Below are 26,568 nucleotides of genomic sequence, written 5' to 3' on the forward strand. Positions count from 1 at the left end.
CTTTCTGTGTTTTTAATCCACTCCTGGTTTTGGTTGCAATATGAGGACCACAATACTGACTGAAATATACATAGTGTGAACCCAGCCTAAATGAGACTTTTTTAATATATATTATAGTGTTTATATCAAGCCAAGAATAACCTACCTTTAAAAGGATTACAGGAAACTCCAGCATCTTCAATATGGTCACAGTTTTGATGTTCCCAGTCGTTCTTCTGACAGAATTCTAAGGAAGACTCATTCCCCAAACATTCTACTTCATCAAGCAATATGGGACCGTCGCCTTGTCCATAGTGAGCCCAGACCCAGGCCTTAGGCTTCCCACTGAACAAAATGATTAAATGGCACCTTTTATAAATGCTATGACAATCTTATTTTTTAAAAGAATTGTTTTGTAAAGACAACCCCTGGACATACAAATGACTTACAAAGTAAAGGGAGTCCCGCTCTGGTAGACCCAAACTGTCCATGCAATAAATGGCTGGCCTTTCAATTCCATAGCCTATGCTGCACTATGTATATTACATTTCCCTTGCAAATTTTTTACCAAGCCAGAGCAGCGAATAGTCAGTTGTTCCAGGAGTCAGACACGTGACAATGGATGGGGTGGCTATGTTTAGCGGTGGGGCTGTCTTCACAAAACAATCCCTTTAATCAGTAACAGATGAACAGGGTTATTTATAAATAGATTAGTGCAAATAAAACAGCGCTGTTGTCCATATTAGTCACATTAGTTGTTGTGGTGCATTTTGGGAAATAGATGCATTTATTTGGTGTTTTGTAGTGAACACTGAAAAGCCAACATCTGTACAAGAATCGTGTACAAGAGGGATGTCATATTCGTGGCCCTCCAGCGGTTCTAAAACTACCATTTCCATCATGCCTGGACAGCCACAGCTAAAGTTTTAGCCATCTGGGCATGATGTGAATTGTAGTTTGTCACCTGCCATGTACAATTTTGGAAATAACAATGGATGTAACAGATCATAGAGTAGATGGTACTCACTTAAATCCTAGCTGTCTGCAAATAACTTCAGCATCTTTGTCATCCCAGTGGTCATCACAAATTGTTCCCCACTGACCCTTAAAAAACACTTCAACACGTCCCTCAAACCGGTCCTTCCCTCCCACCAGACGGAGAGGGGGCTTTAAACCTGCTCTTCAGAGAATGAAAAATAAGATCTTATTAGTAGTGGTGATTAGTAACCTTAGAAACAGCTTTCCGGAGAGCACGCTCAAGAAACAGTGGACTGAATTATGCAAGTGTTAAAAATTTACCTTCAGGAGGAGAGCAGGTAATGGCAGCGATCTGTCTATTGCTGCAAGCTTTCCCCTTGGAATAACTGCAGTGGAGTAAGGCTTTCTCATCTCCTCTGCAATTGGCAGACACCAAATGTACTGGGGTTGTCCATGGAGCATAATCTGGGATCTTGTTGGCCGTTCCAATTTCACTATTAAAATCATTTCCAGATCAGAATTTAACAGGACAAACACAGCAAGGGCCATAGGTTACAATAAAGATCTGATGTCTAGAACTTTAAATAGTAGATCTGATATAAAGCAGGTTTGCAATTTACATTCATTATTTATTTATCTATTTATTTATTTTTTATCATAGAAAACATGGCACTTCCTGTTTTCTGACTCTTCCCCCCCCCCAGAAAAAAAAACAAAAAAAAAACAAGAAACAGTCAGGAAGTCCTGTGTTTCACAGACAATTTGAGCGCTCACAGAGAGAAGGCAGTCATGTGACTGATGGACACATTGAGCCGTGACTCTCTGTGCTGGCCGGAATTTCTGTGTTTAGTCTGTTATTTTTCAACCAGCACAAATCAGAAAATTTTCTTTCAGGAGACTGGACCTGGATTTCTGGTAAGTACAGCTTTGTTTTACAGCATGATAACAACAACAAAAAAAATAATGAATGTAAATTGCATATATAACTTGCTTTATTTCAAATCTACTGTTGATTTAGATTTTGAACGTTTTAACGACAGGTACACTTTAAGGCTGGGTTCACACTATGTATATTTGCGGCTGTATTTGGTCCTCATGTCAGGTCCTCATAGCAACCAAAACCAGGAGTGGATTGAAAACCCAGAAAGGATCTGTTCACACAATGTTGAAATTGAGTGGATGGCCGCCATATAACAGTAAATAACTTCCATTATTTCAATATAACAGCCGTTGTTTTAAAATAACAGCAAATATTTGCCATTAAATGACGGCCATCCACTCAATTACAACATTATGTGAACATAGCCTTTCTGTGTTTTCAATCCACTCCTTGTTTTGGTTGCTATACAGCCTCAAACATACAGCCTCAAATATACGTAGTGTGAACCCAGCCTTAAGAGGTTGGATAAAACAGGGCCACTTTCCTCCAGAGACAGCCCCACTCTTGTCTCCAGCTTGGGCGGGGTTTTGCTGCTCAGTTCCATTGACGTGAATGGAGCTTAATTGCAAACCTCACCTGAACTGGAGACAAGAGTCGTGTTGTCTCTGAAAGTAAGTGGTAAGTAATGTTTTTTGTAGCACTGGATAACCCCTTTAATAATGATCTAAAATCACTTAACATTGACAAAGTAAAAATTATATATCCTAGTATTTAAAGGTTGCCTGTTCCTTTAAATCGACTATGCGGTATGAAACAACCATGAAAAATCGCTACGTGTAATAGGACCATCCTTTTACATGTAGCAATTATTGTTCAAAAGTGCGATCATCTGACTGTGTAAATACAGCTACCGATCAAACGACAATCAATAAATCGTTAACTGTGGTCTTTCAACATGTCCTAAAATGATCGCTTGAGTAATTTATCTATATGTGTAAAAGGACCTTAATCTGACAAGTGTAACAATAAAGATTCCATATAAAGTTGGAAAGAAGTGTCGAGTAAATTTGTTCTGTTTTGTCTGCATTTGGTCTTCATTTGTCTGCAGTCATCTTCTCGTAAAAGGCGAACCAAACCCATTGAAGAACATTACGTTACATGTCGCAATTAGTTTCGGACCAATCAGCAGTATATACTTTTTAGAGGAAGGAATGTTCTAGCCATATCACAAAGTTTTAAGAGTGAAATCTGATCAAGTTCAGATGTGTTATATCCTAGTTTATTGTACAAAAAATTCACTGACTGCTAAGGTGAATAACTCGTGTATAGATGACCATGGACATTAGGCAACTGGCTGCAAAATTACAGTTTACTTGCCTGACTCTACCATAAAACTCTACATTGGGGTCAGCTAAAATGGCCATGTTATTTGTATGGTAAAAGAGATATAAGCAGCTGTCGGGTAACTCAGGAAGTGCTTATCCTGGGAAAATAACAGGATTACATGGATTGGGATAAGACTTATCCAGTCTGCTACTAATCATAGAGACTAAAAACCAGTACCAATCTCTTACCAACAATCAAGTTACAACTTATTGGAAAAAAAATGCACTTTGATAAGACCAAAAAAAAAACCTAAAGTGACTGTACCACCAGGCCCAGGCTGGAGCACTGGAGGCGGGCTGACCCACCCTTAGTGGGAAGAAACTTTAGCCCCTCCATGACGTGACTCCATTAGAATCAATGGAACCCTATCATAGAGGGGCTAGGGTTTCCTCCCACTAAGGGTGGGTTGGCCCGCCTCCAGTGCTTCTGCCTGGGCCTGGTGGTACAGTCACTTTAAGCTCATGAACGAGAACATACAAGAAGTGAATGGAACCTTTAGAGCAAATACAAACAGCTGCCATGTATTTTTCTGTTGTAAGAGAATAGTAGTACAGAGAATAGTTTCTAGCTGACCTGATTCCAAGTTGTCTGCAAACCACACTAGCATCCCAGTCCGTCCAGAAGTCCCCGCATATGGTTCCCCAAACTCCCTTTAAATAAAGCTGTACTCCACCACTGTGGGAAAAGTGGTCACCCAGCAGACGAACAGCACCTGTAAGAAATATAATGAAGTACAATTTTTCATTCAAAATACGGTAAGTGGAAAAAAATCAACAATTCTCTAGATTCTCTAGACACTATAAGGGGGAATTATTAAGAGTACGTTTGTCTTAAATTAGTCCCCGTTCCCTTTTCCCCAGCAAGCGCCTCTTAGTGAATCCGGCCGGCCGTGCGCCCAACCCTGCACGCAGTGTACCAGATCTACACCTGCTTCAAACAGGTGTAGATTTGAATCATGATTTTCACCGGCGAGGGGAGGGCTCACTCTCTGCGCCTCTTCACTCAAAGAATTGACACGTCAGGGGGCATAATGAGTGGTGTAGTGCGCCGCCTCTAGCATTTTTTAATGCTGAAAAAATTACATTGAAACCTATGCCAGCTCAGTTTCACTTTGTGTCCACGGAGGGGCTCCGATGTGCATAGAATTTATGTACAAGTGCAATGCCTCTACATAAACACTCAGAGCCTCGGCACTTAAGGGACATTTTTAAGCCCAACGCAAAAAAGGCGGGACTTAATAAATGTCCCCCAAAGTATAAAATTCTAGGTGGCATTTTTAAAAATAAAATAAAAAATATTGGTTTCACTGCATGTAGAAATGTCAAAAAAGTTATAAAATACATATACTGCATACTGGTTAAATTGTCAAAATAATCAACATCAGTTTATGTCAAGGATGGGGAACCTGGAACCATTCCGCTGTCCAGCTGCTACAATTCCCATCATGCCTGGACAGCCAAAGCTTTAGCTTTGGTTTATATATTCATGTAAATGTAAAGTGACAGGATCTGTAATGTGATCTCTCCAGTGCTTACATTTAGTAGCCATGAGCTATCCACATACCTTGGCTGCAGTCACAGTGAGCCCAGCTAATCATTCCTGATTGCTGACGATAAAAGCACCATGGCGTAGTTCCTCCATCTGGATTCCTGCAGTAGTTGTGATATCCAAGTCCTCGCCCTGGATATTGCTTCATGTAGTCAGGAAATTCAGACCAGTTCAGACAGTCCAAGCCAATCTCCGTTATGGAAATAGAACCATTGTAATAACCGAGAGATCCTACCCCATCAGAGCAGGGGCTGTAACCTGTACAGGATATAGCAGTTGTATTAGAGGGAATAGACTTTTTTTTTAGTAATTAGAGACAGATACTGGCTCTCGTTTTTTCCAATCTGTTAGTATTTTCTGTCTGTAATTATTATTATTAGTATTGCGGAAGAAGTACTCCCCTTACTGTTTTTGGATGGTTGGCACCAGGTTGCCATGCTCACTCAACCACTCACGTCCTTTGTCCCCAGCGGCGTTTCTAGACCTGCAGGGATGGCATTTGGTTTGGCTGCGTGGCCCATATGATTTATGGTGCGTTTACACAGAGATTTATCTGACAGATTTGGGAAGCCAAAGCCAGGAACAGACTATAAACAAGGTGCAGGTCATAAAGGAAAGACTGAGATTTCTCCAAATCCAGTGCTGCCTTTGGCTTCCAAAATCTGTCAGATAAATCTCTCTGTGTAAACGCACCATTAGTCTCTGACAACCTGCAGCTTAATGCATCTTACGCCAAAGCAGCAGTAATACCCACCTTGTCAGAGACCAGGTCATATGGACTCACCCCGCAGCCACACAGGAACACCACCTCGCAGGGCAAAGGGCGCCACATAGGGGACAAAGAAAGTAAGTGAGCACAGCACCCTGGTGTTGGCCACCTGAAAAAAATAAATGAAAGTAGGTGCTTCTTTAAGCATCTGCTCTGCTCTTTTAAAGTGATATTGGCAACCCCTTTACTCTAGATGCGGTTCTTCGCACCATCCACAAGCTTGGATGCTGCACGTTCGATACATGCCTTTATAAAAGTTGTCTTTGTCTTCTTTTTGCATGAAAATCTCTTAATTTAATCAGTAGACAGTGGCACCTAGACGGGGGCTTCATGGCAGTTGTGCCCTCCTCCCAGCCAGAAGATGGGACCCAAATGCCATGACGCCCCACCTAGGTGATACTGCTAACCGATGAAATGAAGCGAAAGTAAGTGACCGTATCACTTTAATAGCATTTAGAGATTTTTTACAGGAGACCTTTAGAAAAAATAGTCTGAAGTTGATTAGTTGATCTCTATGGGACAGTGCTGGCGATGCTCAATTACCTGTACAAAGGTCACTATGCAGGGAAGAGTAGAAGGTGGTCCATGACCATCTCCTATTTTATGCTGGTGTTATCGTTAATCATAATGTGATGATAAGGAGGAGACTGCTGAAAAGTGCTTTCTAGTGAATAGATCTATGTCTATTAATACTACTACTCCTACTACTACTACTACTACTACTAATAATAATAATAATAATTGTGGTATTAGTAATAGTAATATGGTTATTCCAGTGATTACAGAGGTCATATTAAAATAATAATTGCATCCTACTAAATAAGATAAAAATAATGTAAGCTATTTAGCATAAAAATGTAAGCTATGTAAGCTCAAAGTCCAGTTAATTGCTAGGCTAATAGACAAGCCACTGCAAATCCATTTGGCATCTATATGGCCTTTATCACAAGTAAAGTAAAAAACCCACAAAGGAATAAGACTACTTTTTAAGGGTATATTCACACGGGCGGGCTCGCAGCGAGATTCTCGCTGCGAGCCCGGCAGGTCCTGGCAGTTCCCATACACTACATACTTGCTGTGGTCTAAACAACCGCAGCGAGTATGTAATTATACCGCCCTTAACCCCTTCTACTCCCGCCGGCTCCCCCGCTGTAAGCAGCATACATTACCTGTCCTTGCTGCACGGGTCCGGCGTCCTGCTCTCCCGTCCGGCCAATCAGTGTGTTGCCCAGCCGCAGCCACTGATTGGCCGGGCGGGAGAGCAGGACGCCGGACCCGTGCAGCAAGGACAGGTAATGTATGCTGCTTACAGCGGGGGAGCCGGCGGGAGTAGAAGGGGTTAAGGGCGGTATAATTACATACTCGCTGCGGTCGTTTAGACCGCAGCAAGTATGTAGTGTATGGGAACTGCCAGGACCTGCCGGGCTCGCAGCGAGAATCTCGCTGCGAGCCCGCCCGTGTGAATATACCCTAACCCAGGAAAATCTTCTCAAAAGTAAGGGGTCGTCTTATACGCCGGGTGTCGTTTCATAGGGTGGGTGCTGAAAAACTTTGGAACCGGACTGGAGACTCTATGGTCCCCGCATACGTGGGAAGGGCTTGAAAATGGCTGCATCCCTGCCGTATGCTGCGACCGTATGAAGGGCAGAGCAAGCTGCAGGCGCCCGGGGTATGGAAAAAAGAGATACAGTAGTGTGGCACTGTGCCCAGAAAAACACACCTCTCTCACCTGTCTGTCCCGCCCTTGTATCCTACCAGTACTACTGTTCCTTCTTCTCTGATTTCAGATCTCACAATTTTCTGCTGTTTTTTTTATTAATTTATTGTGTGTTGGAGGAGGAGGTAGTCTTATACAGAGAGTATATGCCAAACTCTCTATTTTAACTGGAAAAGTTGGGGGTCGTCTTATACGCCGTAAAATACAGTAGTAGAACACAATGGTCCAGATTTACTAATGTGTCTCCGCCAGAATTTTGGCATTTGGCATTTTATATACATTTTATATGAAAAAGAAGCGGGGTTATTCAAAAATGGGGCGTGGTCTATTTTGCACCAAAAAAACAAAGAATCTGGCTGAGAAAAAGCAAAGTAATTGATTGTGTAAACTTTGGACCAAAAAACTAGACAATCACTAAGTGCAAGAGATTTATCAAACAGCCTGGCACGTTTAAAGATTTTCTAGTCTAAGTAAGGGTGCCTTTACACAGAGAGAGTTATCTGACAGTTCTTTGAAGCCAAAGCCAGGAACAGACTATAAACAGGGAACAGGTCATAAAGGAAAGACTGAGATTTCTCCTCTTTTCAAATCCATTCCTGGCTTTTTCTTCCAAAATCTGTCAGATAAACCTCTCTGACATGTCAATTCTTTAGATCAGTGCTCCTCAATTCCAGTCCTCAGGCCTCACCAACAGGTCATGTTTTGAGGATTTCCTTAGTATTTCACCGGTGATATAATTATATTCAGTGCATCAGGTATGATCACAGGTGTCTTTGTATGGGATATCCTCAAAACATGACCTGTTGGTGAGGCCTGAGGACTGGAATTGAGAAGCACTGCTTTAGACAGACAACGGAATCTGCCTCAGCATAGAATGGAGCCTATGGGACGGGTGAAACCTCATGCGGGGGCGCTTGGCGGAATCAGCTTGAAGTTCTACGCCTGGATTCTGTAGTGTGCACATACCCTTAGACAGTTTTAGTAAATGTGGGCCAATATTCCATAAATCCAGTAAAAAAAGAATATCAGGTATTTTAAATGTTTCTCTTCAGACATAATAAAGAGAGGCCATTTACTGTAATTAAAATAGTTATTACAATGTTACTGTAATAATTTAAAAAACCTATTGCATTCAATACGTAATCAATCTGTGTTCCAATGTCTCATAGTGTACAGCAGATTATTTCCAGATTATCTCCGCAGTCATGGACTCATTCAAGGTAGCTGTACCATGAAATGTCATAGGAAACTCCTGTGTATTATGCTGCGCCCTGCACAGACTAATCACTCTTGTTTGTTAATAACAGGAAAGAGTACAGACTTGTACTGCTTGTACCTGACTTGTACCTGCTTTACAACCCTAATGTATAACACAGGTATACCCATATCAAAGTGACACTTTAAGGGCTTGTCATATGAAATATGTTTGAAAATACATTATTTTAGCAAACTTGCCCGCTCTATCCTAATGCGTATGCCCTGTTTGGACACCTGAGGATGTGTCTTTATTAGGAAGAGGGATATTAGCAGCACAATGATCACTAGATTGTTTGTTAAGCCCCTTCAATTCATCACTATTGGTGGTTTTACACGGAACGATAATTCGCACGATTAACGATTTTGAATGAACAATGTTTTTTTTATAACGATCAGCGTTTAGACGGAACGATACATCGTACGGAAAAATTATTATGTGATCGTTTTGCAATCGCTTAAGCCAATATCACACATAGGTGAAATCGTTGAAAGACACGGAAGGATCTGCAAATTTTTTGCGAACGATCAACGACGATTTGAGAACATGTTGAAAGATCAAAATGAACGATTTGTCGCTTGATCGTTCGCTGCATTTACACGTACGATTATCGTTCGAATTCGAACAATAAATCGTTCTGTGTAAAACCACCATATGGCTGTGTTCATACACTTTAGAGTTTCATTGCAGTGCTGTCCTGGTACTGCAGCTTATTCATAGTACCGCAATGAAATGATGCAGTACTGCACTTAAACTGCAATGTGTGAACACAGCCTTATGCAGGACAATGTGTGACTAATAAAGCTGAAACCAAACATGTCATTTTTTTTTTTTTTTTTTTGAAAACTGCAACTGCAGTTGTTGTGCCAAAGCCCGGAGTTCACATGGGATGGGGAATATAAAAGGGGGGCTTGTAGATCTTTTTCCTGTTAAATCCACTTCTGGTTTTGGCACAAAAAAACTGCAATGGCAATTTTTCAAAAAACTGCCATGTGTGAAACCAGCATAAAGACCACACAAAAGACCTAATCGGCCAATGATTAAGTAGCTTGTCACTCATCAATCAGCTGATCGATGGCCCTTTAAGAGTACATTTACACAGAAAGATTATCCGACAGATTAGCTGACAAAGATTTGAAGCCAAAGCCAGGAATGGATTTGAGAAGATGAGAAATCTCAGGCTTTCCTTTTTCCAATAATTCGACTGCTCACACATAGGGGAAGTCTTTTGGTCAGATTTTTTTTTTTAAGCCAAAACCAGATTCTACTTTTGCAAGAAAAGTGGTGTTTTATTCCGTTGTCTTGCTACTCATCCATATACACTTCTCAACATCTAGTCATGCTGGGTTGGACTACAAACTCTGATACCACAACTATACATCTAAAATGTGAAATTAATAAGGAATTGCTATTTAAGTGGAGAAAATATTAAATATTAATAACATTTTTCTCGGGGGCACTTACAGCACAGTGTTATTCCAGCAAGGACTAGGCCATAAATACGTCTGTCTACTCCTCATACTAAGCTATGGATATATTTAGAGGATTTCGGTTTGTGCCTATAACATCACACTTAGCAGATGAGTCCTTCCTATACAGCCCTGGCACATTTACGATCCCCGTGGGGATTTGCTATATTCATTACATGTAAGGGGGATATCTTTGAAGGCTTTATTTTTAACATGGTATTGATAGATGGAACATGTAAAAAATGTTGACAACACAATTAGCTACATGTCAGGATATACTAACACACATGAGTGTGCATGTATATACTGTATATAGACACAGAGGTACCAATCTGTGTAATACAAAAAATGGTGTAATTTGTCCAGAGCAACCAGTCATAGTTCAGGTTTCAGAGATTGTTAAGAGTTGAAAGCTAGGCTGTGAATGGTTGCTTACAGCAAATAACACAATGGGGGAAGTCTATCAAGGACTTTGCACCTATTTGTAGGTGAATAATTCATTTATGAAGTCCGGTGTTTTTGACAAATGTCCCCGCAGCTCCGGAGCTCGGGATTTATGTAGAGACGCATTGCTTCTACATAAATCCTATGCGCAAAGAGCCCGTCCGTGCAAATAATTTGAAACTTACGCCAGCTCAGAGCTGGCGTAGGTTTCAGTATAATTTTTCCCCCAGAAAAATTATAAATGCAGTGCACGCAGAGGTCGCGCCCCCTCTGCGTGCTGTTGCACCCCCCATAACGCCCCCTCTCTTCCCCACTGGCGAAGGTGGCGCAGATCGGGCCGATGCAAAAAAAAAATCTTCACAAATAGACCATTTGCAAATATTTTTCCGCTTATTGGGCCGATCTACGCCTAAAAAAGGCATTTTTGCATTTTAAATAATGTCCCCCTATCATGTTTCTTATTTTGTTTATCCAAGGACATCCATTCCTGAACAATTTCTGTTGTGTGGTAGGGAATCACATCCTGCTGACCATGTGTATACATGGTCTAAACTATGTTTAGCAGATAAAAGTAATATGCCAGGGCCAAAAGTTTCCCAGCAGAACATTGCTCAGATCATTATGTTGCCTCCACTTGCTTGCTTTCTTCTCTTAGTGCATCCTAGTAACATTTCTTTTCCAAAAAAGGGATGTACAAGCACATGGTGATGTAAAAAAATAAAGAGTGATTCATCAGACCAGGTTCTGTTTTTTATTGCTTCATGGTCCAGTTCTGATGGTTACTTGCCCATTTATGCTGGTTTCACACATGGAAGTTTTTTTGAAAAACCGCCATTGCAAAACCAGAACTGAATTCAAAGTAATGTGTAAAACTAAGAAAGCACGTATATGTCTCCTATCTGCAAGGTCCACTCCTTGCTTCGCCTCAAAAACTACAGTGGCAGCCCCTCCCCCCCCCCCCAAAAAAAAAAAAAAAGAAAAGAAAAACCTGCCATGTGAGAAAGCAGCATTAGGCACTTTCGGTTGTGATCTACTGTGGGTGTTCTGACACCTTTCTACCATGGGCAGCGTTGTTTTTGCAATCTTACCACAGAGGCTCAGGTAGATACAAATGGTGTGGTTTTATTCTTGCATTTTAATGAGTTTTGGAGGCCATGGAAAATAAACACATCATATTTTTTACTGTATAAATTACAGATTGCCTGTACAAACACGATGCTTTGGCCTTTAGGCCATGTTTTCACGAGGTAAGACAACAGTTATTTGATTCGGCTGTGTCAAACAATGGCTGTTGTCTTACATGTGTCACCCGGCGGAATTGGAATGGGGGCCAGGGCCGTATTTACCCGTTGTCTGGTGCCTAGGGCAGCACCTTGCAGGAGGGCAACAACAGGGAGCAGGGGGAAGGAAACAACTATTTTTTCTTTTTTTTGTTTTAGTCTCCCACCTCCCTTTCAGACTTTCCAGTTAATCTGGTGTCTTTTCAAAAAAAGGTCGGGGGGTGGTGGGGGGCGGGGGTGGTGAGGTGGTATGGTAGTCCCTAGTAGTCATGTGCTGTTACCAGGATTATTGGTCATACACCTATTGGTTACCACACGAGTGTCTGGTTTTGGCTGCATGTGGTGACGTACAATAAATGTGGTCACGCAGCCTAAGGCCCCCTTCACATGTCCGTGTCAGTTTTTACTGTGAGGAAATCCTGATCAGGAGGCCTCAAAAGGCATCAGGAAAGTATCAGGATTTCCTGACAGTAATCTGTTTTTACCTTCAGGAAACCATCAGGAAAAACCTTCAGGATTTCCTGATATGAGAAAAAAAAAAGAAGTGTTCTCGATATGGTCTAGTATGCCAACATACATCTCAAGTACCCACATCGCCCCTAGTGTACCCTGCCACCATCTCCACCTCGTGTACTCTGCCACTGTCACCCCTCGTGTACCCTGCCACCGTCACCCGTGTACCCTGCCACCGTCACCCGTGTACCCTGCCACCGCCACCCCTCGTGTACCCTGGCACCGCCAACCCTCGTGTACCCTGGCACCCCCAACCCTCGTGTACCCTGCCACCGCCACCCCTCGTGTACCCTGTCACCCCTCGTGTGCTGTGTCACTGTCTCCCCCCTCTTGCCATGTGTCATCCTCTAATCTGTTGAAGAACTACAACTTCCATTATGTGATGTAGTCCATGATGGGAGATGTATTTCTACTGTGCCCCTGCCTCCCGTCTCCTATACTGTGTCATCCTCTAATCTCTTGCAAAACTACAACAACTCCCATTATTACCGGCGAATAGGGCATGATGGGGGTTGTAGTTCTGCAACAAGGAGAGCAACAGGTTGCAAAACTGCAACTCCCATCATAAAAAAATGTCAGGACATGATAGGAGTTGTAGTTCTGCAACCTGAATGGCCACATGTTGTTAAACTACAACTCCCATCATGTACTGTCAGCAGGGCATGATGGGAGTAGTAGTTCTGCGACCTGGATGGCTGCAGGTGGCAAAACTACAACTCCCATCATGTACTGTCAGCAGGACATGATGGGAGGAGTAGTTCTGCAACCTGAATGGCCACGTTTCAGAACTACAACTCCCATCATGACCTGTTAGCAGAACATGGTGGGAGTTTTCGTTAAGGGGGGAGAATGATCTCACCTGTCCGTTGCCGGTCCAGGGTGGTGGCTGGGAACGCCGCTTGGTAGCTTGTGCAGTCAGCAGGCGCTCAGGTCCGGGGATGGGGGGGTGCGCTGCCAGAGCAGACAGCGGGCGGCGCTGCAAGAGACTGGCGGCAGTAGCAGGGTGTCCTGTGGTGAGGTCCGGGGAGGGGAGGGTTTGGGTGGCGTTTGGTCGCCGGCGGAGCTCACAACCGATCCGGAATCGCGGGCACTTTCCTGATGTACAAGTACAGGAAAAGTGCCCGTGATTCCGGCGCTCCCATAGACTTCTATGGGGGCGTCCGGGCCGGAATTCCGGACAAAAATAGGACATGTCCTATAAAATCCGGATATATTTTTAGGAACGGACACCCTTCCGGGAAAATCCGGAAGGGTGTCCATGACTAATTAAGGTCTATGGGTCCGGAAAACCGTCCGGATTTTCTGATAGGAAATCTGGGTGGTTTTTCCTGACATGTGAAGGGGGCCTAAGACTGATCAGATATCAGTATGATGTTCAGAAACTAGAAAATCATGATGGTAAATGAAGATGGGGCGTCTTCAGGTTTAGTGCCTAGGGCAGCAGCAGCTGGTAACATGGCCCTGATAGGGGCACATTCGGGTGTGTACGCTCTCCAATTTTCCATAGCTCACAATGTAAAGTACAGCCGGAAGACTGTACTTTACACTGTGAGTACAGGCTATCTTTTATGGCCACTGTTCACTGGATAGCTGCCACAGAAAATGGACCTGTCAGTTACTTTGTGTGCTCGCAAAGAGGCATGGCCGTAGTCTATACAGTGTATACACTACGGCCGTGATTCCATACACTGTAATGTAACTGATCAATGTCATTAAACAACGCCCATTGCTGCAACAACAGCCGTTGTTTAATGCCAAAATACAATGTGTGAACAAGGCCTTAAAAAGCAATGAATGAAAACAAACAAGCTGTCCGACAAGTGATCCAAATACTGCAGCAAATCAGGGCACAAGTTTGACACATATACGTGTTTAATACACTACCATGGGGCATGGTAAACAAATAGACCTGTCTGTCTAGACTTATACTACAGAAGTATTACAATACAAAAGAAATAATTAGAAAAGGCAAATAACCTGGAAAAGGAGACGTAGTGAAATGTTAACAGTGAGTCAGGGCAGAGTCATGTCCTTACCTGTAGGCAGCAGGTGCTTCTGGGTTTGCAGGGAATTTACGATATCCTAGGAATTTGCAAAATAGAAAATATATTCCAGTGAGATAAAGATTCTATAGAGTGCAGTTAGGAATGGTTCGTGAACTCGCTTCATATACACAAAAGCAGAATTGGTGATGCAGAGAAGTCTGTTAAAAATTTTTATTAAAGTATTGTATTGCCGCCAAAAGTTATACAAATTACCAATATACACTTATTATGGGAAATGCTTATAAAGTGCTTTTTTCCCTGCACTTACTACTGCATCAAGGCTTCACTTCCTGGATAAAATGGTGATGTCACGACCCGACTCCCAGAGCTGTGTGGGCTGTGGCTGCCGCAGAGGGATGCTTAGTGTCCCTCCAGTGCCCCGTGTCCCTCAATGTCCCCCTGTCATCATCCTCTCCAGCAGTCACAGCCCACACAGCTCTGGGAGTCGGGTCGTGACATCACCATGTTATCCAGGGAAGTGAAGCCTTGATGCAGTAGTAAGTGCAGGGAAAAAACCACTTTATAAGAATTTCCCGTAATAAGTGTATATTGGTGATTTGTATAACTTTTGGGGGGCAATAATATAATAAAAATTTTTCAACTGACTTCTCCTTTAATCTAAAAATCTAAATGTATGTCATTTATTGCTAACAATATAAGCCACAATATTATATTGGACTGACATGCTTTATACATAAGACCCATTGATGGGAATAAATAAAAACTGTAGAAGAGCCAAACTGTCTGGTTTTCCAAAAGCAACCAGTCACATCGCTTGTTGAAAATCACATCACTCATTATGAAATCTGAGTTCTGATTGGTTGATGTGGAAAGCCAGACAGTTGTGCTCTTAGTTTGTAGTTATTCCCTCAATTATGTTTTCATTAGATAATCTTTTTTTAAACAATATTTTATTCGACATTTTCAACAATTTACAGGGCATGCAAGCTTAGTATTCTCATAGGAAATAACATTTTCATCATTAGATAATTTTACACAGTGAACCTCGCTAGAATACATGACCTAGTCCTGCAGAAATATACGTTCAAGTCATTATAAGTGGTGAGGTAAAGCGATTGACCTATGCCATTTGCTTTTAAATCAATCTTGTGTGAAGTTATCTCAAGTGGAATCATACGCCATGGGCAAATTACTTAACAATTCAGATGATGTACAGCACAGGCTGCTGCACTCGGGGTTACTGCATGGGGTCACCTTTGGTCAACCTACACTAATATATGATTTGCATAGATATTCCAAAAATGTTTACATGGCCCGGGAATTACATATTTTATGAAAGTTGTTCCAAATTTATCAAAGTGACATTATTTAGCCAATTTCTAAATTAGTTTAGCTCATTTCTCATAGACTTCCATAAAATGTAAAGCTTTTTAGGTAAAGCTAAAAAGAAAAATGAAGAGACACAAATCAGCCTTGTTCCTTTTGTCCCTTTCTTCTAGCCACTTGTGGGAGTCTCAGCAGCCAGTGATAACTCCTGATATGTCACATGTAACAAGAAGTTACTTGAGAGTTTAGGTCAACTTAAAAAAATAGGTAAATACTCAATTACATGAAGCAGTCCCATAGTCCTTTAGGTACTCCCAAACAATATATCAAGGTATATGTGGGCCATATATTTGGAGTAAAATGTATCAGCTATTGGAATACATGACTGTGGGTGTACAGTGGTGCCTTGGATTACGAGCAAAATTTGTTCCAAGACCGCCCTTGTAGTCCAAATCCACTCTTATACCAAAGCAAATTTACCTATAAGAAATCATAGAAATGCAGACAATTGGTTCCAAACCCCAAAAATAATGATTTATTATTCTGAATAACATGTAAAACAAATGAAACAAACATTCAGAAGCAGCAGAATATGTGATATTATAAGTTACTGTACAGTAATGGAGAGGATAGGAAACACAAGGGAGGACAGAGACTGCAGGGAGCATGAAGGAGTGAGCAGGACAGATGTGGGCACATACATGCAGCACTCTCTGTCTGGGGAGAGAGGGGTTACAGCTATGAAGAGATTACCTCCACAGTCCTGTCCCCTGATGTAAGCCCCAGCCTGAAGTGGATCTGCTATGATTTTGAAGGTGAGGGAGACTTCCTGGGTCAGAGTACAGGGATGTAGACCCCGCTATGCAGACCATGCCCCTCCGCCACTCCCCTCCCACCCAGTACAGGGAGCTCTTAAACCAAAGCAATGCTCTTAAACCAAGTCACAATTTTGAAAAACTGTGAGCTCTTAAACCAAAACGCTCTTAATCCAAGTTACTCTTAAACCAGGGTACCACTGTATATTCTTTAGAGCAGTAGACAAGGGACATATACAAGGTCAGACTGGTCCACCAAAATACCAGTAAGGGGTAGGGCTCATACATTTAAGTGTATTAACTCGACTGCATTCCAGATAGTGGCTGCATCAGCTTATCTTGTTAGAAGCTAATGCCAGCTTTTTCAATGTCACTACTAACTAGAGAGGAGAATGACTACAAAGATCATCTCCCCCTCCCCAAAGAACCCTTCTGTGCATTACAAGGACAGCTCACTGATACCAGTGGGAGCAATGTAATGCTTTAAGCTGATCTGTCAGGTCTCCAATGCCACCTTATCTAAGGGCATAGGATAAGTGGGCGAGACACTGAGCTCTGGGATATATGACGATGTGATTCAGCATTTCCATGTGAAGAGCTGTGTAAATGCTGCCGTGACTTATTAAGCCCATGAGTCCCAATTCGTCTTCCTATACTAAGGGTCCTATTAGACTAAGCGATTTTTAACGATTAACGATAAACTATTGCAAACGAGATTGTTAATCATTAACCTGAAATCGTTCACCATATTATGCAGATGTTAGGCAGGACCGTTACAACCATCGTTGCTACAATCGTTTACTCCCTCTAATCCCAGCAAACAAATCAACGATATGGAATTATACTGAATGGTAAGCAAACAATTTACCATGATTTTAGGGTCAGATCTAAATCAACACACAAACAATTTTTCAATCATTGCCTGCAATTACACAAAATGATTATCTTTTAAATTTGAACGTAAAATTTTCTGCACGTTAATCGTCCCGTGTAATAGTGATTGACAGTCCTCTCTGTGTAAAAAGTTATAGGGAAAACTGTCAATCACTCTGTGTGATGGGGGAGACAAAGGGCTCATAGGCCTTCTCTATTACATAAAAATACTGCATCAAATAATAGAAAACTACAGTGTATACATCCCTGAGCTCAACATCTAACAGAGAGCCTTTCATTTCTCCAGTGAAGGTCCTGCTGCACAGAGATTGTATACTTACATTGAAAATACATACTTGTATGTACCAAATGGCAATAAATCACAAAAAAATAATATACAGGTAGGAACTACCATACCGTTAGGCTCCAGACAGACATGTCTGTTCTGGTATTAGTAAGACAGTACATGCAACCATATAAAAATAAAGACAGATATATTGGCGGATGTAAGATCAAACACATACTATGCATATGGCACTGGTGCCCAGGATCTTGGCGCTGGGTAAATTTTTTGGGCTTCATAATTACGTAGCAAAATAACATTGCATTACAGTTACATAACATCAGGGTCAAAGGGTGTAGGAAGGGCTATATAAATAATGGAGCTTATGACCTGCTGGAATGCTTCTAGCTAAAAGTGTTACTGGAAGTTCTCTCTAAATGATGGCCAATGTATATATAACCCTTGCATTATATAGACATAACATGTATTTATACAGAGATGTATTTGTCCTCTCAGATGCTACAGTGATTATATATATTGTAAATTTGTAATTGTATATATAGTGTAGTTAAAGAATGACTCCACTTTAGGGGCGACTTTTTAGAATATATAAAAAAAATTGTTTAAACAGCGATTCTCAGATATAATGTAAATAATGTTATTGTAAGCTATAGTAATAATCGAAAAATCTATTGTCCTTCTATTGTTTTGTAGAGGCGCCCTTCATATCTCTGTTTCGTATCCTCAAGAAGTGAAGATATGCAATACCCCCCCCCCCCCCCCCTACACAGTCACAATAATTTATGATAGGGTGAAACCATGTGAACTAAGAGGGCAAACCTTCTACTGCTCCAGAGTTCAAAGATGAGTCAAGACAGTAACATCAATCACATCAAAAACTGCTCAGCACCAGCCACACTACAATGTAGTATCATGTTAGTTAAGAAATGTTGAAATGGTGGCAACTTCATATATTGTTCTTAATTTTTTTTTTTTTACTGGAGACAATTTACTTAGAAACCTTAAGAAACAGTGAGAGGTTTTGGCTTTTAATAGCTCTTAAAGAACCAAACAACAGCTATTGTTTCTTTTCCAATACACCATTGACAGATGTACTATTGTACTATTATTGCACATAAACAATGCATTTATCTTGTGATGGGCATGTAACAACCCGGAAAGATTTCACACAGATGGATCCGGACTACACCAACTGCAAAGTGACTTTCCTGTCACACAATTTTATCAGAAAAGATAACACAATACACCTAGGAACTACATGATAGTTATCATTTCACTCACTAGTTATTTTTGCAGTATAAACCCTGTGCTAAGGCTATGTAACCCTGCAGTATTTCTATACTTCCTGTGACTTAACATTTATCTCAAGAACATTTATCTCAAGAACAGGGTCATTTTAGTCCTTACTGTAATGTAAAGTCAACAAAGCCCATGTCCCCATTTGCTATCATGTAGTTGAGTCTTCTATGTAAGGTATGTAAAAGTCCTCTCTAAACACTGAGGATAGTAACCTTGAGCTGGAGGCAGAGCAGAATAGAAGTTATGGCAGGCAAGCTATGGACTTACACCATTTTATTGCACTGCATGCTATAAATACAAAACTCCATAAAAACCTGAGACCAATAGAGGACATCCTTTCTGAAATTGACCTGTGTGTGTATTTGTAGTCTGCTCTGTGCACCTAATCCCCAGGACATAATTGTAATGCATGAGGGGGATCTGTAAAACGATGTATTTATGTTTATGTATCAATGCAGTACTTTAGTAATACACTGAGTAACTATAGCAATAGAATCACATGCCTAATATAATGTAGCCAAAATAGCTCTGACCCATCAGTCTGCTCAATCAGACTGAGATCTGAGGAGATTTGAGGCAGATGCCAATTACCCCATCACAGGGAGAAAAAATCCTTCCCGACTCCAATGGCAATCAGAATAAATCCCTGGATCAGCATCCTATCACATGTAATCTAATGCCCATAACTTGTAGTACTATATATTTCAAGAAAAGCATCCAGGCCTCCCTTGAACTTATTAAATGAGTCTGAGCCTTGACAACTTTATGTGGCAGAGTTCCATAGGCCCACTGCTCTTACAGTAAAGAATCCGTATATGTGCTGATGGTGAAACTTTTTTTCTCTAGATGTAGAGGATGCGCCCTTTCATGGTTACAGGCCTAGGCTATGTTTACACAACGTACATATTATGACAAGATTGGATGATGTTTTCAATTAAAACAACGTCCGTTCTTTTCATAGTGAAATGGGTTTTATTGAAGTCAATGCAAAACAAGGCTGTTGTTCACACAATGTATTGAACAGTTGGCGTTGTTTGATACAGCTGTCAAAATAATGAGCATGTGAATTATTTCTGGCAATTGTGTATTGATTTCAATGCAATTTTTATTGTAAACAATGGTCGTGTTTGCGCGTTGTGTGAACATAGCTCTAGGAGAGAAAAGATCACTACAAAGATCTCTGTACTGTCCATTCATATATTTGTACATTGGGATCAGATCGCCCCTAAGACGTCTTTTTTTGTAAACTAAATAACGGCAAGCTTGATAATCTGTCTTGGTACTGTGACCCAAAAATTCCCTTAATGACCTTTGTCGCCCTCCTCTGCACTCGCTTTCGTTAAGCTGTGTCCTTCTTATATACCGGTGCCCAAAATTGTACATAGTATTCCATATGTGGTCTGACCAGTGATTTATAAAGAGGCAAAACTATGTTCTTATCTTTAGCATCTATACCTCTTTTGATGCATCCCATTATTTTATTAGCCTTGGCAGCTGCGGCCTGGCACTGATCACTAAAGTTGAGTTTACTGTCCACCAATACCCCCAGGTCCTTTCCAGAAGCAGTTTTTAGCTCATAACTGTACTTATTATTACTAAAGGCCACATGCATATTATTTATCATACTGGGCCAACTTCTTCTACCGCTCTGTGGCCAAATTCTGATGCCCACATGGCAATTGTAGGCACTTTTGGCATTGGACAAAGGTCAGAATGCTGACCTGTCTATAGCTACACAGCCCCATATAAAGCAGTTAAAGAGACTCTGTACCCACAATCTGACTCCCCCAAACAACTTGTACCTTCGGATAGCTGCTTTTAATCCAAGATCTGTCCTGGGGTCCGTTCAGCAGGTGATGCAGTTATTGTCCTAAAAAACAACTTTTAAAGTGGCAGCCCCGTGCCCAACGGGAGTATCTGTGCCCTAACTTTGCACCACCCCTTCGTCCCTCCTCCCCACCCTCTTCATCATTAGGAATGCCACTGGAGCATTTTTTCCTGTCTGAACATTGCACAGGTGCTTAACAATCCAGCCCATGTTCAGCATTCACAGAGATGATGAATAGGAAACAATCTGCCTGGAGCATTCCTAATGATGAAGAGGGCGAGAAGGAGGGACAGAGAGGGTATGCCAGCCTAATGCATACACAATCTAAGTCCTGACCGTTGGGTACAGGGCTGCCAGTTTAAAAGTTGTTTTTAGGACAATAACTGCATCACCTGCCGAGCGGACCCCAGGACAGATCTTGGATTAAAAGCAGCTATCTGAAGGTACAAGCAGCTTGGGGGGGTCAGATTGTGGGTACAGAGTCGCTTTAAGCAGAGAGTTAACTTCCTCACCAAATATATAATACAGTTGCACCTCCATGGGGAGGGCCCATAATTGCTAGCCTTGCCGTTGGATTCTTTTTGCTTGGTAATAACCACTAACCCATACTGAGAACTCCCCACAAGACCAAGTTTACTAATCCATCATTAGAATTTGTCTCTGTCAAATTCACTTACATTCATATGCTTGCCCATTTACCTGCTTCCAACTCATCAGTGTCAATAACTGAATGTTCACTTTCTACCTAGATAATCAATGTTAATTAACTTCATCCGTCAGTGTCATTAATGTTCTGCCTGTTCAATATATATATGCATCCCATACTATACTGTATTGATCTATGTAAGTGCCTGGATAATGAAAATGACAGACCCCCTGATAGACCCCAAAACAAGTTATTTTAGGATAGAAGAGTCAACCATGTGGTCAATTAAATGTTCAGAAAACAGCTTCTTTTTCATTTTTATTGTTTTTTTATTCATTGTATCAGACAACCACTGGGGTTTTAAGCTGCCATCATGAACCTATTGAGTAAAGAATGTTATAAAAATAATATACCTACACAGTTTTATATACATAAAACATATTTTTATATTGTTAAAAACAACTTATTAATATAAATTGTTTATACAAGTTCTCTGCTTGCTGTCAAAGAATAAAACATTCTTATTTACTGTATATGAAAAGGCTAAAAAATGATGCTGATCACCTACAGAGGAAGCTCTGATACACTGCAATGAGACCACCTAGGTGGTCGGGAAAACAAATTACATACGAAGTATGGCTATGTTCACACTGCGTATTAGTCCGGCCGTAGTGCGAATCGCGAATATACGCACGTAGTTTTGAGGTTACGATATACGGCCGCACAATGCACACTACGTATGAGCTTACGGCTGGATCGTATGCGGCGCCATGAAAAATGAACAAGACCATTGTTTGAGGTCGGAAATGTTCCAACTCACGGCCGTGGATTTCCATGCGGTCCTGTACGGAGTACTTATTTCAGCCAAATTGAACTTGGCATGTCGATTTTTCCCACGCCCGTAGTTTCAGCCGCACATGTACGGCGGCGTACGAAATGCGGCCGGACTCGTACGCAGTGTGAACATAGCCTATATCTACAGGTGTAACCAGTAGGAAAAGGAGGCTTGTAATTCTGCTGTATAGAGGTCTAGTGAGACGTCATCTGTAATACTGTGTCCAGTTCTCGAGACCTCACCTACAAAAAGGTATTGGTAAACTAAAACAGGTGCAAAGACGGGTTTACAAAATGGTGGAAAGGCTAAAAGAGGTTATCCAGATTTAAAAATAAACACAGCTTCTTTCTTCCAGAAACAGCACCACTCTTGTCCTCAGTTTGTTTGTGGTATTGCAGCTCAGTTCTATGGAAGTGAATAGAATACCACACACAACCTGGGGACAGGTGAGGTGCTGTTTTTGCAAGAAACGAACTATGCTTTTTCTAATCGTGGACCTGAATCTGCATAGTCTGGAGGGAAAAAAATGAAAAAGGGGGACATGATCAAAACCTTTTAATATGCTAAATAACTAAATAAGGTTTAGGAGGGAAGTTTTTCTTTAATTTAATTTACGAAACTGAACAAAACAACAAGGGGCCACAATCTAAAGTTAGTTGGGAGGGAAACGTCATAAGCAACGAAATATTACTTTACTGAAAGTAGATACTTCCAGCAGATGTGGTTGGTAAATCTACAATAACAGAATGTAAAGCTGCCTGGGATAAACATATATCTATCCTAAGATTATAATAAAGCAGGGACTTGATGGATAAGGTGGTCTTTTTCAGCCAACAATCTTCTATGTTTCTAAATCTAGTCAAATGTACTCCTAATGGGCAGCTGGCAGCAACCACTAAGGACAGCTTGTTGCACTTGATACACTTGTATTATCTCTCTTTTCTTCAATGAGAGTATGTATCCAGTGAGCTCCCTCAGGGGAACTGAACACAGAAATTGTCACATAAAATACTGCAATAAAACTGCTGCCACGGACATGGAAGACCTGTAACAGAGTGTCGTCCCCCCGCACGGGGCAGCATCTCAGATATGATGCTGGGAGCAGAGGAACTGTATGAAAATGTGCGGCACTGTAATGACAGAGCTGCAGGGCTGCTACATTACAGCACAGTGCACATTCATACAGTTCCCCTGCTCCCAGCATCATATCAGAGATGCTGCTGTGCGGGGGGAGCTTCGCTACAGGCCTTCCACGTCCATGCTTTGTGTGAAAGATGGAATGTGGGTATAAGGCCTAAACGTTATATTACTGTCTGAGCAAACATTATTAAATGGTGTCAGCAGTTTCATAGCGAATTTCACATTAAAGTTCCCCTCTTGCATAGACCTGTGAAGGGAAACACATGACTGGCTGTACTGCTATTGGGGGTGCTCTGCTGGAATAACTTATGTTGGATACTTTTCAGGCAATTTTTTTTATGAGGACAGTGTTAGTGGGATCACTGTGATGACAATCTTGTGAAAGTACCTTGGCTATTGTTATACCAGCCTGTACTTTGTCTCTGTAATTCGGTTTGATGACAATAATTCATTAAGAGGTAATCCAGGATAAGGAAAACATTGCTATATGCTTCCAAAAACAGCACCACACTTGTATTACAAGTTGACTCTATTAGCTTCAATGAAACTGATCTGCAATACCGCACACAAACTGGGGACAAGCATGGTGCTTTTTGTGGAAGAAAGCAGTTATGTTTTTCTAATTTTAGATAATCCCTTTAAACTAGGTGGTAACACTAACCAGACGTTGTATAATGTAATTTCATCTGATGCTAAAGCCGCTATTACACAGGGAGATGGAGCTGACTGCGCTCGCTTGCTGCCGGCGCTATTACATGTGCCTGCAGTGAGCGGGTATGAGCTGGGGGCCACGGGGAGCTGTGGGGGGCTGCCTGGGTGATAGCTTGATTGTCTGGGCAGCCCATAGCAGGTAGCAGCAGTCTGATGCCGACACTTCTATTCCACGGATCGATGGCAGCAGATCACTGCTATCTAGGTCATTTGTCTTTCAATTGTTGAAAGAGAACGACAGACATTGTTTTTTCTATTATACAAGACAATTATTAGCTGAATACAGCCGATAATCGTTTTGTGTAATAGGCCCTTAAAGCTGCCCTATACTTTCAATAGCAGCCTGACATGTTGAAATCTAAAGGCTGTATTAAATAGCCTGACCAGCAAAGTAAGTAAGGCCCAATCTAGTGCAATAGCGATGTTCAAGCAGCCTATTCCTTTAATCGTCGGCCTGACTTTGCAGATGATCTCCCTGTGTTATAGAACCTTAACATATCCTATCCCTCTTTCCTCCAACGTATACTGTCTCTTGAGTCGAGATGCCCCCATACATATAAGATAGTCATCCAATCAATCTGAATTTGGCAGGATCAGCCAACTAAATGGTTCTGGTGCTGTTACTGGCAGTTGTTGCAGCAAAGTGATTAGGAAGACGTAGGTCTTTTACTATGACATTTTATGCTATAATTTACCATCTACACTGAAACCTGACTGTTTATAGAGAGTTTTTACATGGATACCTCTCGGATAGCCTAATGTTACATAAATAGTTGGGCTCTTTACTAGCTGCCTGCAGAGGTCTTTAATGTGTTAGGACTAGGGAGATGCAGATTCTGTAGATAACTCATACCCATTCCTCAGTATTCCGATCACTGACAAATGCACTCTATACCTGAGGATTCCCCTTACACAGTCTTATTGGAAAAGCTCTTAAGTGTCCCCATCAATTGCCAAATGAATCTTGTACTTAGAGGCCATTCTACTGTTTGCTGTTACTGCAGTGCTGCCGCTTTGTCAGTAATACAGTACGAAAGAACATATTGCAGCAGAATCCTGATTTACACTGCACAGTACAGTCAGCTATAGCATAGCCCTTGCTTGGTCATGTGCAATAGGTATAATAATACAAAGCAGCACAGATTACATCATTAGCAGGGCAAAGTCTGACAAACTGATAGTAAGAAACCTGTGACTTATTAGGAGGACATAGGGCTGTTATGAATCCATACCTGGTGATCTCCAAATGCAAGGCAGATGCACATGAGAATGAGCAGCACTCCATGGAAGTCCACAGGTTTCATGGTGACTCAACAGTGGGATGCAGCTGCTCTCTCTTCTATCTCTTCTTTCTGGCAGGGTCAGCTGTCTGCTCTTCATTGAAGTACTGGAAGAAAGGCTGCAGCACTGTTCTGTTGCAGTAGTGGCTCCTGTACTATTGCTGCATTGTGTTAGTGCTGGGAGTCCTAATCATCCCCCAAATAGGTAATAGACAAGTGCAGGCTAGCAGTCAGTGTGTGTGAATGTACCAGGATCTCAGCTCACATCTCCCTCCACCCACTCTCCTACTGTAGGTCTCAGTCAATCACCTCCTTTTTCTTCTGTCCCACCCTTATTCTGCACTCCAGCCTACCCTCTTTTAACTAAATACATAAGTATTTAATAATAAATCCCTGTAATATTGTGTTACAGCTTGCAATGTAATACTACTAATACAGTGTAGAGTCTATACAGGATGCATACTTTACATTGTCTCTTCCTGCATGATTCCATCACACCCACCCTGGCAGATGCGCCCTATGTGACAATTTTAATTATCCCTGGAGTGGGATGTTCTAAATTCCATTGTCTCGGGTTATTTCAAACCAATGATGTCAAGTCAAAGTAAACGCAGTCATCTGCTTTTACCATACAGCTACAATTGGACCATTTTCCCAATGCAATAATGCTGATCAGGTCGAGGGATGAAGAGGGCTAATAAATAACCTGGATTACCTTTCATAACATTGAACTGATTTATACTGTATGGTATCTTATTCCTCGCTTTCAGTATTGTATATCTGCAGCTAAGAGGTGCAGACCATTGTTTTCTTAGTAGGTGGTTACAAATTGTAAATGACTTATTGTGACAGGGAGCAAAGGTCTCAGCAGCACTCACAGGAGAAAAGAACACACTGAATAGTAAGAATATGCTGAATAGTAACTAGGTTTGCCTATATAACGTAAGTAAACAGTGCCACTCTTGGGGCACAATTAATTGCTAGAGATCTAGTCCATATACCCCATTCCTCCGCCTGTACTGCATGGTGGCTTAGTGGTTAGCACTATAGCACAGTGTCGGACTGGGGTATCTGGGGCCCACCAGAGGAAATGATCCTAAGGGGCCCACCAATGAAGAACCAGTGAGAAACAACTTGTCAGTCAGTGTTAGTGCTGGGTTTTAAAGCTGGGGGCCCACCGGAGGATCCTCTGGTGGGCCAGTCCGACACTACTATTGCCTTGCAATACTGAAGTCTATAGAGCCTTTTACACGGGCCAATAATTGGCCAGTGAAAAAGTGACAGTGA

At 41.6% G+C, this 26,568-nt stretch overlaps 1 protein-coding gene across 1 annotated transcript in view; it reads right to left on the minus strand.

Annotated features, from left to right (window-relative positions):
• The window catches only part of LOC138798628 (neurotrypsin-like), a 64,741-nt gene extending 39,343 nt beyond the window's left edge, over positions 1–25,398 (minus strand). Inside the window, exons 1-7 of the mRNA XM_069979163.1 lie at positions 25,234–25,398; positions 14,255–14,300; positions 4,787–5,029; positions 3,797–3,935; positions 1,279–1,451; positions 1,007–1,154; positions 146–324 (exon numbers count right to left, since the gene is read on the minus strand). Coding sequence (XP_069835264.1) covers positions 146–324; positions 1,007–1,154; positions 1,279–1,451; positions 3,797–3,935; positions 4,787–5,029; positions 14,255–14,300; positions 25,234–25,305 — 1,000 coding nt within the window. The 5' untranslated portion in view covers positions 25,306–25,398. The remainder of the gene's footprint in view (positions 1–145; positions 325–1,006; positions 1,155–1,278; positions 1,452–3,796; positions 3,936–4,786; positions 5,030–14,254; positions 14,301–25,233) is intronic.
• Between the last annotated feature and the right edge of the window lie 1,170 nt (positions 25,399–26,568).

Source organism: Dendropsophus ebraccatus, chromosome 8 (genome assembly GCF_027789765.1).
Source record: "Dendropsophus ebraccatus isolate aDenEbr1 chromosome 8, aDenEbr1.pat, whole genome shotgun sequence".
Lineage (NCBI taxonomy): Eukaryota > Metazoa > Chordata > Amphibia > Anura > Hylidae > Dendropsophus > Dendropsophus ebraccatus.